The sequence below is a fragment of the Epinephelus moara genome, chromosome 1 (genome assembly GCF_006386435.1).
Source record: "Epinephelus moara isolate mb chromosome 1, YSFRI_EMoa_1.0, whole genome shotgun sequence".
NCBI lineage: Eukaryota > Metazoa > Chordata > Actinopteri > Perciformes > Serranidae > Epinephelus > Epinephelus moara.
In genome coordinates this window covers 39,849,243-39,862,847 of record NC_065506.1, presented here as the reverse complement: position 1 = coordinate 39,862,847, position 13,605 = coordinate 39,849,243, and the positions used below count along the sequence as shown (strand labels likewise).

General features: G+C 40.1%; 1 protein-coding gene across 7 annotated transcripts in view; it reads left to right on the top strand.

The window, feature by feature from the left end:
- pacsin3 (protein kinase C and casein kinase substrate in neurons 3) overlaps positions 1-12,127 on the top strand; it is a 44,740-nt gene extending 32,613 nt beyond the window's left edge. For all 7 annotated transcript variants that reach the window (XM_050047203.1, XM_050047214.1, XM_050047225.1 and 4 more), the window contains 3 exons: positions 5,113-5,255; positions 6,253-6,422; positions 9,277-12,127. In XM_050047203.1, coding sequence (XP_049903160.1) covers positions 5,113-5,255; positions 6,253-6,422; positions 9,277-9,392 — 429 coding nt within the window. In that variant the 3' untranslated portion in view covers positions 9,393-12,127. The remainder of the gene's footprint in view (positions 1-5,112; positions 5,256-6,252; positions 6,423-9,276) is intronic.
- The last annotated feature ends 1,478 nt before the right edge of the window (positions 12,128-13,605 follow it).

The window sequence follows — 13,605 nt, the reverse complement described above, 5'->3', positions numbered from 1 at the left end:
AGCCAATTAAGTTGCACTTCAGTTTCAAATTCAGTAAGGTGTCAGATAAAACACAAATACAGGGTGCCCGGTGGCTTGGTGGGCAGAGTGGGCATCCCATGTGCAGGGACGATGTCCTTGCTTTGGTGGCCGTGGGTTTGGTTCTGACCTGTGGCTCTTTGCTTTGTGTCCTCCCCTCTCTTTCCCACTTGCACGCTTGGACTGTCCTGTCAAATAAAGGCAAAAAACAAAATACAAATACAAAGAATTTTGTTTGGTGACAGTGACAAAGCTTTAAAAGATTCTTTTATGCCAGATTTTCATTATTAAAATGACGTATTAACTGCATTGTATCTTAATTATTCCTATTACAAGGTGACTAAAAAAGACAATCATTTTCTCAGTTTCAGCAACAAAAGCTGATGCCTGTTGCCAATCTGGCAACCACTTTTTAAAGTTAAGGCTCAGACGTACTTTCCACATTGGATGTACACGGACGCAATTCTATTCATAGTACAATTGAGGATGCATGAGTTTACCGACATCCTACTGCCTATGTCAGGTGAAACTGAAACAAGGAAAACACTGCTGCTGCGTTTAAACTTAAAACTAACTTCACTACGGTGCAGTGGCTGCTGCTGTCTGGACCGTAGTGTTATGGACTGGACTGGAGTGTGGAGCATGTGCAGTCGGCGTGCTTGCTATGCATACAGTCCACATGGTCACAAAAAAAGGGCTGCACGCAGACATCTGCATCACACTTGCAGATATATGTGGATGATGACATTAACGTCACATGAACCAAAGCAAACCCTCGTGGACACACAGAAACTATGAATTGGTCTTTAGTGTTGTGCCCTACAAGCTCTTTCCTGAGAGGTTTTGTGAATCCAGCCTGAGGATGATATAACAGATTGGGATCAATTACACGCAGGAATTTCCACACCCACTTAAGTCTCTGTTCCCTGATTCACAATGAAGGAATCGTTGTATTGTTCTGTTTTCTGTCTGTGAAAAGATCTGCAGACCCAATTGTCAAGTCAGAATAGAGATACAATCACCTGGATTCCTGCCCTCCACTTTTATTTTTGGCAGCTACACTCTGACTCTGTGTGTGTGGGGGTGCGCTGTTCCAGACCTGGATCCTCGAATTTCAAATCATACAAAGGAGTCAACATATAATACTCGAAAATGCAGCAACTGGACCACAGAAAGTCTGTTTGAAGATTGCAGATTTCGTTAAATCCATCTCTCTGTTTTCTGCATTAGATGTCTGAAAATCACACTTAACTCCTTGAGTGAAGATTATTTTGGCCATGTTAAAACAAAGCCTGTCCAGTGGCAGCATGATGCTGAACATAATGCAGTCAGCTCAGAGCAGCGTTGTTCATTTAAGGTTAAATGAGTGCAGTAAAACATCCCAAAACACACAAGCTTTTATGGGCCCAAAGAGGCAGATTCTGACATATGAAAACCAGACTTTCCACATGTTTTAAAAGCTCAGCAGAATAAAATTAAGCCTGCATTGATTCAGCAGTTCCTCTATCTGTTATTAACTGCTGTAAATACCAAATAAAAGACTGTATCTCATTTATTTCAATGAGGGTAGACAATATGAGAAATACCTCTTGGTATAAGGCAGTCAAATTCAATAGTAGCACAAATTACATCCTCTAAAACAGGACCATCAGCTCACAGAAACAGTCTCAACAAAAACTGAATGTTATACAGTCTAACCCTAACCCTATGATAGTAGGAGTTATTGCAGGACTGTTGTATTAGACTACATTAGTTGTAGCTAGGTGGACCAAAGCCTCTAACCTGGCTAGATAAGAGGTCAACCACTGCTGCCATAAATTAGATTTTCTGCTCCTTTATGTGAAAAGGTATTTTTTTAAAACAAAAAAGTCTTCGGGTTGACTTTGAGCTATTTCACACACTTTTTTACTTGAGTTGGACATGCTAACATTTTCCGAATCAGGGACTGCAGGAATTGCTTTTTAATCTTAGAAGGACTTCTTCCAGCTTTCAAGTGTTTAATTGTATTTTTCCACATTACTACTATCACACACTTTTACGCAGTGGGTCTGTTTGGCCATATTGTAAGCACACGTGTACACTGGCCTGTGTGTGTGTGGTCTAATCTGCAGGAATCTATAAGCTGATTTGAAAAGTATGTTTCTGAAAAATGCTATGAATTCAGAGGCAGTTTTTGACACCCGATACTTCTTTCAGGGGTAACACTTTAAGTCTCCCTGTTCAGCTCTGATAAACAGATTATAAACATTTAACAAATATTTATATCACACTGTTATACAGTTGTAAACCGTAATGTTTACAAGGTAATGTTTAAGTGTTTCAGCGATGTACAGTATTTGTCCACAGTTTAATATTATTTTATAGTATTACGATTGTCATCCATTATATGCGGCAGCCTCCGCTTACAGGTGTGCACAGGAGGAGTTATATTTGTTAACAAATACACAGAGTTCTGCAGGGGTGACATTTATTTGCTGGCCAGCCTGGAAGTTAGTGTCCATCTTGTTCCCTTGACAAAAGGCCAATTGAATATTTCCTTTGGATTTTAGAGTATTGCAGAAAAAAAAAACAAGTTTATGATCCTTACACATTTTGTTCAGTGAGATAATCTTCACAAATGAACACCACTTTCATGATTTTTAATGGGTAAATGCAATCGCCTGAAGTGAATAGCTAACGTTAGGCTATAAACAAACTACACTACGGTCGCATGACTTAATATAGCCACCACAACAACCCTGTAAAGCTGTGTTTGGCATGATGGCGTTCAGTAGTCTCATTTAGTCACTTGTTAGCAACCGCCTATTTTTTGCTTCACGGGTGATTAAAAGACCAGGAGTATCTGGATAAGATAAATCAGGTAAAATAACATTACATTTGTGCATGCGACATAGCTGAGCAGCTAGCTAGCTGATGTTCATGACATGTACTGTGGAGATGAGTTGTAGTTCAATGAGTGGTTTTGCACAAAACTCAACAGTACCCTAAGTAATTGAGGTCAGTTCATTTCCTTTTTTTCTTCAGTTTCAGTAATTGTAAAATGGTCTTAAATTTTATTCAGAGCGGCATTAAAAAGTCTTAGAAAGTCTTAAATCTAACTTGCCTTTAGCTGTAGGAGCCCTGCATTAAATGCTTATACTGTATACTGTCCATGAACGCTAAACAGGGGGAATTAAAGTGAAGTGCTACTATTTTTGGTACCAGTGTAACAATAAAGAATGACAGCTGAGTCCTGGACAGTTAGTTCAGTACTGCACAAACAGCTTAAAGTATAATTCAGTTGTTTTTGTCATGAAGTCAGGTGACAGTCAGGTGATTATTTGGGTTCAGACTAATACAGTGTTGAGATCAGGAAGTCAGTGTAATAGTAAAGAGTTTGACACTTGGTGTAAAATTTGAAAACGCAACAAATACATGAGCTTTTCTTCTCACTTGAGGAGGATTTGGAAATGTCCTCATGTTCTGAGAATCAGTGCTGTAATTACAAACTGAACGCTATTTATCATCTCCAGTTTTTCCAGAATAGAAAAATAAGTGTGGACAGAGGTTGGCAGAAAGAAATGGATCTCTTGTGTCCTCTGAGGAATCTCCTGGCATTCCCACAGCGCCGCTGACACGCAAACAGAGAGCCATTGTCCCAACACACATACACACACACACGCATTTGCATTTCTGTATTTCTGAAGACTTTCTGTTGACTACATTCATTCATAACTCCAATTGTATCTCATCCACTGCACGCATACACCTGAAACATTCATTGTATGTTTGGTGTTAATTCTGTGCCTGTGAGGACATTTGGTTCTCACACACACAAACACACACACACCTCCCATATTGCTGATAGTTTGGAGGTTGTTCTGTGCTCCACTGAGACTGTAAATACCTGTAACTGTATCCCCAGCCACCTACTTCTGTCAGCACCCTGTTATTATGCCCAAAGTGTGTCTGTTTGTGTGTTTGTGTTTGTGTGTGTCTGGGTGTGATCAGATCAGACTCCACTGATTATCTTCTGCAGGGCAAGAGCGATCATTAACTGGACACTAAGACATAAAAACACATTTGATTTTGCATTTATATTAGCAACATATTTCGAGACCAGAATCTATTTTTTTTTTCCACAACAGGTGTTTTTGTTTTCATTGAAATACGTATTAACTTTCATTTATTATAATTTTCCACGAATACTCTTACAAGAATTTTATTATTTTCTACATCAGAAAATGTTGCAGTTTACCACAGGATTATTAATCCTCTGAGAGGAATATAAATACCAGAGAGAACTCATTAAAATTAATTAATGGGCTGGAGCATTTTGTAGTGTTATTGCACTGGTAGGAGTTCCCAGGGCAAACCCAGAACATACTGGAGGGATTATATATCTCATCTCATCTGGCCTGGGTACGCCTTTGGGCCCCCAGGAGGAGCTAGAAAGTGTTGCTGGGTAGAGGGATGTCTGGGATGCTTTGCTTGGCCTGCTGCCCCCATGACATACAAGGAGGGTTGGTTGGATGGTTGGTTGGATGGTTGGTTGGTTGGTTGGTTGGTTGGTTGGTTGGTTGGTTGGCTGGCTGGGTGGGTGGGTGGGTGGTTGGTTGGTTGGTTGGTTGGTTGGTTGGACACTTTTTAAATATTATAGCGTTTGCATGTTTGAGATGGGAGAGATCAACATCTGTGAAGTTCCTCCTCACGTGCGTGATGCAATCCAATTTCAAAATCGGTCAGGACTTTAAAACTCCTGTAGTCTGAGCCTGACTTAAGAAATGAAGTTGGGCTCTGTCACCACAACTTGACTTTGAGTTTTGTAATCTGAATTTTCAGAATTTTAAAACTGAATTTGCTGAAAAGCGGCCACGTGGCCACAAAGGACATGTCCATGATTGACTGACAGTGTAGAAGTTAGCAAACTGACTCAGTAATGTCAGTCCACATCAGTATCTATTGGAGGTTTGCTTATACTGTATGTCCACCATATGCAAGTCGTCATACCAGACCTATTGAAAAGCACTGAGAGTATCGAGTTGATGTGTTTTTTTGCTTATGAATTTAACTTTTCATCTGTGTTTGTGTCTGTGTGTCTGTGTGTCTGTGCAGGAGTGGTCTCCAGAGGCGAGTCGCTCCATCAGCAGGAAGGAGCGAGGTGGACACTCTGAGGAAAACGTGGTCACCCTCACCAACATCGTCTCCTCAGGTGGAGATGACATCCCTCCGAGTCCCATCACCCTGGACACCAGCAGGTAGGAGGACACCTCCACATTTGCTGCAGACTAGTTACAACAATCATTATTATCATGTGTCATTATGGGACTCGATTTCAGTTTTATTCCTACTGAAAATGGTTGCTCTGTTTTTGGAGTTTATTGAAGATACGTGAAGTGTTAACAAAACTCTGAGTGAAGCTTCTACAAGTTTTCCAGTTTCTTGTACATACACACAGAGATGCACAACATACATTTGTGTGTGTGTGTGTGTGTGTGTGTGTGTGTGTGTGTGTGTGTGTGTGTGTTAGAACAGATATAGAGGCAGCATGTAGTTTAGCTTGTTACCTTGTAGTCACCCTGAGGAGTTACCATCCTGTACATAATGAACTCTAATTAGAAGCTAGAAAGGTGTGTGTGTGTGTGTGTGTGTGTGTGTGTGTGTGTGTGTGTGTGTGTGTGTGTGTGTGTCTTGCTCTGCCTCTTTGTCTAATCCGGTCATATACAGAAATAAACTCACCGTGGTGTCTGAACCTCCAACACTCAGACATTTTCACACACTCTTGTTCTTTACTGGACATCCACGATGACGACAGCTGTGGTTGCTAGGAGACGTGTGACGTAGCTGCAGCTGCTCTGTTAGCTTATTTACAACAGCTCGTCAGGGTACGTTAAATTTAAAGGGGTACATGTGATGAACGGTAACCTGGGGAGATGGGGGGGTTACCAAAAACTTAGGAATGTGGCTGCAGCCAGATATGGTTGAGGATATTTTAGAGCCAATTTTAGATATTTTGTATACAGCTTGGTAGATTACTGGTATAGTATGACATCATATATATTTTTTATGTAAAAAGGAACTTATACCTATGAGTGTCAAATAAATTTAGGGGAGTAAAAAGCACAAAATTTACCTCCAAGTTGTAGAGGAGTAGACATATTTTTACATTACTTGTGATGTTGCATTCAGGTGCTGGTGAAAACAACATAATTTTCTGTCATCCAGACTCTGTATTTTTGGTGTGTCCTCACTCAGGGTGAAAGATTATTCGTCGGACTGGTCAGACGAGGATAGTCCTAAGAAGGTGCTGGCGGTGAACGGCGTGGGGGAGGCGGAGGACGAGGAGGATCAGGTAGAGGGGGTGCGAGTCCGAGCGCTCTATGATTACACGGGCCAGGAGGCCGATGAGCTCAGCTTTAAAGCAGGTATTAACACTTACTAATGCTCACAGATGGGGAGGCATCACAGGGGAGAGTGATGATGTTTTGGTTTTAGTTTTACATCTGCTGTCGTTTCATAAAATGTGCAAAACATAAAACTATGAAAAAATCTTCAGCTGCAATAAATATGTCAAGTACAAAACCAACCGGCACCTGCAGAGGCTGAAACACAGAGCTGATACTTAAATGCCAAAAACTATTTTTTACTATTACTTATTTGTTAAGATGGCATTTTGTACATGTTCTCAATATGAGTCCAAGATATTTATCTGAATTAAACGAGAGAACAAATTCCTTTATATTTGCAACTGATTTGCACATTTTTTTAAAGCTTACATGAATATAAGAACACGTACTGTATTTATACATAAATATATATACATCCAAGTTTTAATTTTAGATCCTGAAAATGTCTAAAAAGATTCATTTTTTTCCTTTTTGTCCTCCTGTGATGCCTCATCTTAACACATTTACACTCATGTCAAACACATTGTTACAGACATGTGTACTGATGATCAAATGCAGTAAGACTGTAATGCAGTGGGGGAAAAACACCTGTTACATCTTACCTCAGTCTGCATGTCAGTCAGCTCTGTGACCTGTTGAGCCGGTCGCTCTAAGTTCATGGATCTTGCATTAATGATTCAGAGTCACAGAGACTTTTTGAAAAGCAGAAAATGAAAGCTGCCTCCTTATTTACTTACCATCTGTGTTTAGATCAAAGAATGGTAAATGGATGCATTTATATGCCATCTTTTAGTTTTTGTGACCACTCAAAGTGCTTTACAGGCACCATTTACCCATTCACACACACATTCACACACTGGTGGCCGAGGCTACAACACAAGGTGTCACCTGCTCATCAGATAAACATTCACACGCACACTGACACACCAATAAAGCCATCGTGAGCAGTTTGGGTTTCAGTATCTTGCCCAATGACACTTCGACATGTAGACTGCAGGGCCGAGGGATCACACCTCCGACCTTCAGATTGGTGGATGACTGCTCTACCTCCCACCACCGCCCAATAAAATGACCACATAATTTGTTAAACTGAAATAAATGAGACTTTTAAGACACTTATAAGACAAATTATACTTCATATCTAAGATATAAATCTGGCTTATTTCTGTGACTTGAATTGAATCATTATTGCAAAGGTTAGAAACGTAAATCCGCTGATAACATGAGAACTGTGTGTTTTTGTTGCATGATGTGTGACAGATGTGAAGTGTGAGCAGCTTCACATCACCTGTTGTGTGTGGAAGTAAAAGCATTTCAAAACAATCAGTCAGAGGATCGATGCTTTTATTTTGAAGGAACAGCTTGCTGCTCAAGTTTTCTCTTTTAGTGTGAAAGTAAAAACTCTGCTTTATTAAATATCTACACTATTATTATTCTTGTTGGAAATAAAACCCTTTCTGAGTGGTTTTATCTTCCTGACCCACTTGATGTTTTGACATCTGTCTGAATATCAAGAACACTAATTGTGTGTTTATCCTAACTTGAGGGGTTATCAATAGAATAATCTGATCAGTAACCACACACTCATGTCAGGTAAGTTAAATAAAGTCACCTTTTTTAAAAAAGGACTTTATAAATAACGCAGTTGATCTGAAGTCCTTCAAACGAAAAGTGATTAACGGAGCAAAAGGAGAGACTTCATGGTATTGAGGTACTTTGCCGTTTGATGAATCACTGTCATTAACTGTGTATATATGAAGTGTTTACAGTCAGATACACAGATCTGTTTTTCTGTTCAGTGCAAATGAGCTCTTTAATTAAATGACCGTTATGACAAGAGTATTGTTAACAGGTGCTCTGTGTGTACTGTGTGTATATGCTGATGCTTAGAAAATTATTATTCTCCTGTTTTTAAAGAGTAACTCGTAGCTGCAAACTTCACGTCTTTTGGTCAAATTTGCTACTTGGAGTAAAAAATATGTGAAGTTGTGTCTGTTATGTACTCAGTCATAGGCCACTTCTTTTAGTCTTCCTCCCATCACTCCATAGTAGAAGGCAGAGTTATGATGACATTGACTTGTGCCAGGTGTTACAGCCTGCACCAAAGCACATTGAGGCAGAGAAAGGAATAAATGGAGGTCACATAGGACTCTGAATAATGAGTGTTCGTTTTTGTTGTGTTTATTGTCTTACTCGGTGAGACAAAAAATAGTTTTCTGCTCTGGTAGGACATTAAAAGTTCTATTTTACTGCTGAAAACAGGATTGATTTGTTGAGTTGTCCTTGTAATAAAATAATGAGAAAGCAGGGGTAAATCCACAACAGCAGCGACCTTCATGCCAAATTTCAGCCTCCTAGGCCAAAAACTGGCAGCCAGAGGGTGGGGAAATATTCGTGGACACAAGAGCGGGCTACAGAGCTGCTGGCTAAAAAATGAGACTGAACCATGATGAGCCGTGAAACCAAACATGAGCTAACAGAGGCTAAAACGCTCTGTGGAGCTGCAGAGCTGGTGATGAAACTCTCGGGTCTGTATGTAATGTTGCCCTGGTTGGCCGTGGTTAACCAGGCCACTCTGTGGAGCTTTAGTCCGTCCTCTGCAGGCGGTCGTGCCTCGTGGGGGGTCAGAGGGACGCTGAGTTAATGAAACCTGATGGGACCACAGAGAGAGCGATCTTAGTTTGGAAAAGCTTAGCTGAGCTCAGCTCTGCTTATCCTGAACCAGAACCAGATCACTAATAAACAGAGACAGGCGGCCTGCCCTACTCCAGTGTTATCTTTATTATGAATGAATGCGTCCTCCGACCTTCAGGTTCATTATTTAAACACAGTGCCTTTAAACTAACATGTCTGACCATCATCTTCCCTCCAGGCGAGGAGCTGCTGAAGATGGGAGAAGAGGACGAGCAGGGCTGGTGTAAAGGACAGCTGAGCAGCGGCCAGGTCGGCCTCTACCCCGCCAACTACGTCCAGGTCGTCGCCTCCTGATGGCCCACCCTCTCTGGTCACCCAGCCAATGGTACAACTAGACTCACGATGCAAGGACCAATCAGAAGCTAGTAGTGCTGACATGTAGACAGTGAAACCACCAGACAGTTTTTGTTACCGACTGTAAAACTCGACTCTGAGTTTGCTTTTTTTTCCTGTTGTTTGAGCTGCGATTTTGAAACTCAGCCAGTGGAAAAAGTCCACTTGTTGTGACAGGCTGTTTACTCAGCTCAAGGTCAACGACATTGTTGTTTTAAAGAGGTCTCCGAAGGCCTGCCAACATCAACAGACATTTGTAGAAAAACATGGACGCAAGTTATCAAACTGGAGTTTTGGTTTTCTGCTCGCTGCCATCTTTTTCAGTTTCTAGAGTCAGAAAATCCACATTTAATCAAAGAGGAAGAAGCCAGGGTGGAACAGCAGTGAGAGCAGCCACCATGCCTGACTGTGATTGGCTGAAACACCTGTCAGTCAGTCAAACAAACTACTAAACATGCTTCTTATTATAGAAATAATTTGACATTTGAGGAAAAGGCTTAACTTGCTCTCGTACAGAGTAAGATGAGAAGATGGATACTCTCATATCTCTCATGAGACTAAAGCCAGCAGCCTGTTAGCTTAGTTTAGCATAAAGACAAGAAGGTTTACTGACTTTGATCTGGAAGTAAAAGTTCCATTCTTTGTTGTCGTTATTATGTGAACAATTCTACAGCTTTAGGATTACAACATCAGTATAAAAGATTAAGAATAGAAAACAGTCATTAACTTTTGTACAAAATAAATTTGAGGTTCAAAATAAATACAACTGGCAGAGTTATTACAGTTTTGTAATATTCATTCCTTTTTAGTATTATTTGATTTTATTTTTTATTTTTTTCAATTCAGTTTGATTGTAGTTAGTTTCCAAAGTGGGTTTGCTTGTTTCAGGTTAGTGTTTATTGTTTAAATGTTAAATTTTAGTCAAGATTTTATTATCTTCAGTATTAGTTTTAGGTTTTTATGCCTCTGTGTTGACGATAGCTGCAGCCAGAGGCATTATGTTTTCGGGTTGTCACAGATGAGCAACCGATCCATGTCTGTTTTCACATATATAGATGTAACCTGTAACGGCAACTCGACTGATGTGCGGGGACATACAATCGCTAGGTGGTAATTCTAGTTTATTGTAATATATTTGTCAGGGGCAATATTTAAGAAGGTCAGAATAGAAATACAAATCAAACAACACTTTGTGAGGGCAGTTGATTCACAGTCATAAAGACATCCCTGTCTTAATATACATAAGCACAAATGCCTCATTATACCAAATTAACAAAGACTAAAACTAAAAGCTTTTCCTTTATTTTAGTTAGTTTTGTGAGTACAAAATATTGTTTCAGTTAGTTTCCAATTTTTTATTGTTTATTTAAGTTAATGAATGTCTTTTCACACCTAGTTTTAGTTGTTAGTATTTTTTTTTTTTTTAATTTAACCATAATAACCTTGCTCCCAAGGTACATTTTGGCAAGAAACAACCATATTAAGAGCTTAAAACTCTAAATGCTTATTGGTGGAAGATTAAAGTGTTGAGAAAGGTCTGCTATGGTCGTTGGATTTTTGTTACTTTCGGACAGAGCCAGGTCAATTGTTTTCCCCCCATTTCCAGTCTTTATGCTAAGCTAGGCTAACTGGCTGCTGGAGTCTTAAATGAGAGTGATATCGATCCTCGCATCTAAATTTCTGCAAGAAAATGAGTAAGCGTATTTTTCAAAATGTCAAACATTTTTTTAAAGCCTTGGTATTCTCATCATTACATAAAATCGACTTCTTGTGGGGTAAAAATAATTTTAATATAGACTTTGGGACTGTTCTTCAGTAGATTTCAGCCTGTGATCCAGCATCTAGTGGCCGTTAGTGGAACTGCAGCTGGAGGCACCTCTTCATCTTCATCATCCTCTCTGCTCAGCTGTGGTTTCTGCTTGACTCAAAGAGCTGAAACAAACCCAATGAAAGACTGTCAGTGCCTTAGTCAGTGAGGCCTGAAATGTCAGCGCCGCCCTGCTGTGTGAGCAAGGAACTACAGCCGTCTGCTGAGTGACGACCAGTCTGATCCCAGTAGAAACCAGCAGAATCTCCTGTGACCTGGACTTTAAAACGCTTCACTTGATTGGCTCATTCATCTCGACATCGGCATGCTTCAGTTATTTTGTAGATTTTTTAGGTTGTGACACTGAATTCACTTTCTTTCCTTCATTGATTTTTCTTTTTTATCTGATAGCTACATGTTTATATAAAGTTTTTACAGTCAACGTCTTTACTTTATAATTTATTCTCCTCTTTATTTTAGCAATCGTTCTTCATTTTAGGGCTGACGAAGGTGAGAGTGAAGTTGACTGTTTAGATTTGGGTCATTTAACCTTTGGAAGGTGGTTTGTTGCTAGTTTTGTTTTGCTGTGCTGCGATCACGAAGCACCTCAAACATATGAAATCATAAGTGATAATATTCTGTCCGGTTTTTGGGTTTATCTTGTTTAAGTTTGTGGTTTGTGTCTGAGGGAGCCTCCTCCTCCTCGTCTGTCCTGCTGACCCAAGCATCGCTACAGCTAACCCACGTAGACGTCTGAATAATAAGAGAGGTCATAGAGGATATTAATGCTACTGTGCTGCTCCTTCATTCTTTCCTTTTCTTTACAAAATTATAACATGTACAGACGATAAAGTGGGAAGCAACAATAAAGAGCTTTCTGCAGATGGAACTTTCTTTTGTCCTCATATTGATTTCATAGTGTATTAATGGATAGAGTATGCTGCAGAGATTCCAGGTAAGTACTGAGAGGAGATATTTTCCTGGTTCAGGAAGTACAAGTCTCACTCAATTCTTTCATTTGTCAGGTTACGTGACTCACAGGTGGAGAAGTTTTACAGCTCAGTTCACCATGAAACTCACAATCATCACAATCATCAGATTAGAGAAACGGTTCACCCCAAAATCCAAAATAAATTTTTTTCCCTCTTACCTGTTGTGCCAAGATTGTTTCAGTGTGAGCTGCTGAGCATTGGAGATAGCAGCCATAGAGATGTCTGCCCTCTCTCCAATATAACAGAAGTAGTAGCAGCTCTGCTATTACACATTTCTTTACCAATACTTATTTAACTTAATGTTATTGTAATTATAAATCTGTTACTTTATTAAGACAGAAAATGTCAATTATGACAGTTCCCATCAAAAAGTAATGGAACCCAGACACTCAAAGAAATCAATATTATTGTGTCCTGTGACCTTTATCAGGATGACAGAGGGTCACTAGGGTGTCTGCAGGTCCTTAAAAGGTCTTAGTGTCTTAAAGGGATAGTGCACCCAAAAATGAAAATTCAGCCATTATCTACTCACCCATATGCTGAGTGAGGCTCAGGTGAAGTTTTAGAGTCCCCACATCACTTGCGGAGATCCAAGGGGAGAGGGGGTAGCAGCACAACTCCACCTAATGGAGGCTGACGGCGCCCCAAATTCAAACGTCCAAAAACACATAATTGAAACCACAAAATATCTCCATACTGTGTCTTGAAGCCCCGACATAAAAAGTTGTTTGGAAAAACGTCATGTGAACTCTGTTTTTAGCCTCACTGTAGCCGTGAGACATGGGCACCGCCTTCATGTGTGTTCACGTGCTTTTGCTGGTGCAAATGTGAGCGCGGTCCACAGAGAGGCAGTTAGAGCTACAGGCTACAGTGAGGCTAAAAACAGAGTTGGATCCAAACTTGGATCACTACGGACGAGCAGTATGGAGATATTTAATGTTTGGGTGCACTATCCCTTTAAATTCAATTTATATATAACATTAGGCCTTAAAAGTAATTTCAGTCAGGAACACTTTAGAAAGCAAAGAAAAAGAAAACTTTATTTCCATTTGGCAGTATGGCTCTATTATGGGGGCTCTGCCTACGCAGAAAGCCTCTTCCATGCGCCTGTGTGGACAGTCTAAGGCAGAGAGAGTATGAAAAGGAGAAGCTGGAGTGGAGGCGGGTTGCAGAGGAAGCAGCAACAGTAGGCAGGCCAGAATAAACAGTGCCCTGAATGAGATTTGCCAATTGGTTTCACAGAAAGGAATCATGATCAATCAGCTGCACCTGAACTAACATTATGCTCAGTTAGATAGTCTTCAATCTGAATTTATGAGGTCTTCATTTCATTTTATCCATCTTTTAACTTCTTTTTGTCAAAATAAGTCCAGCT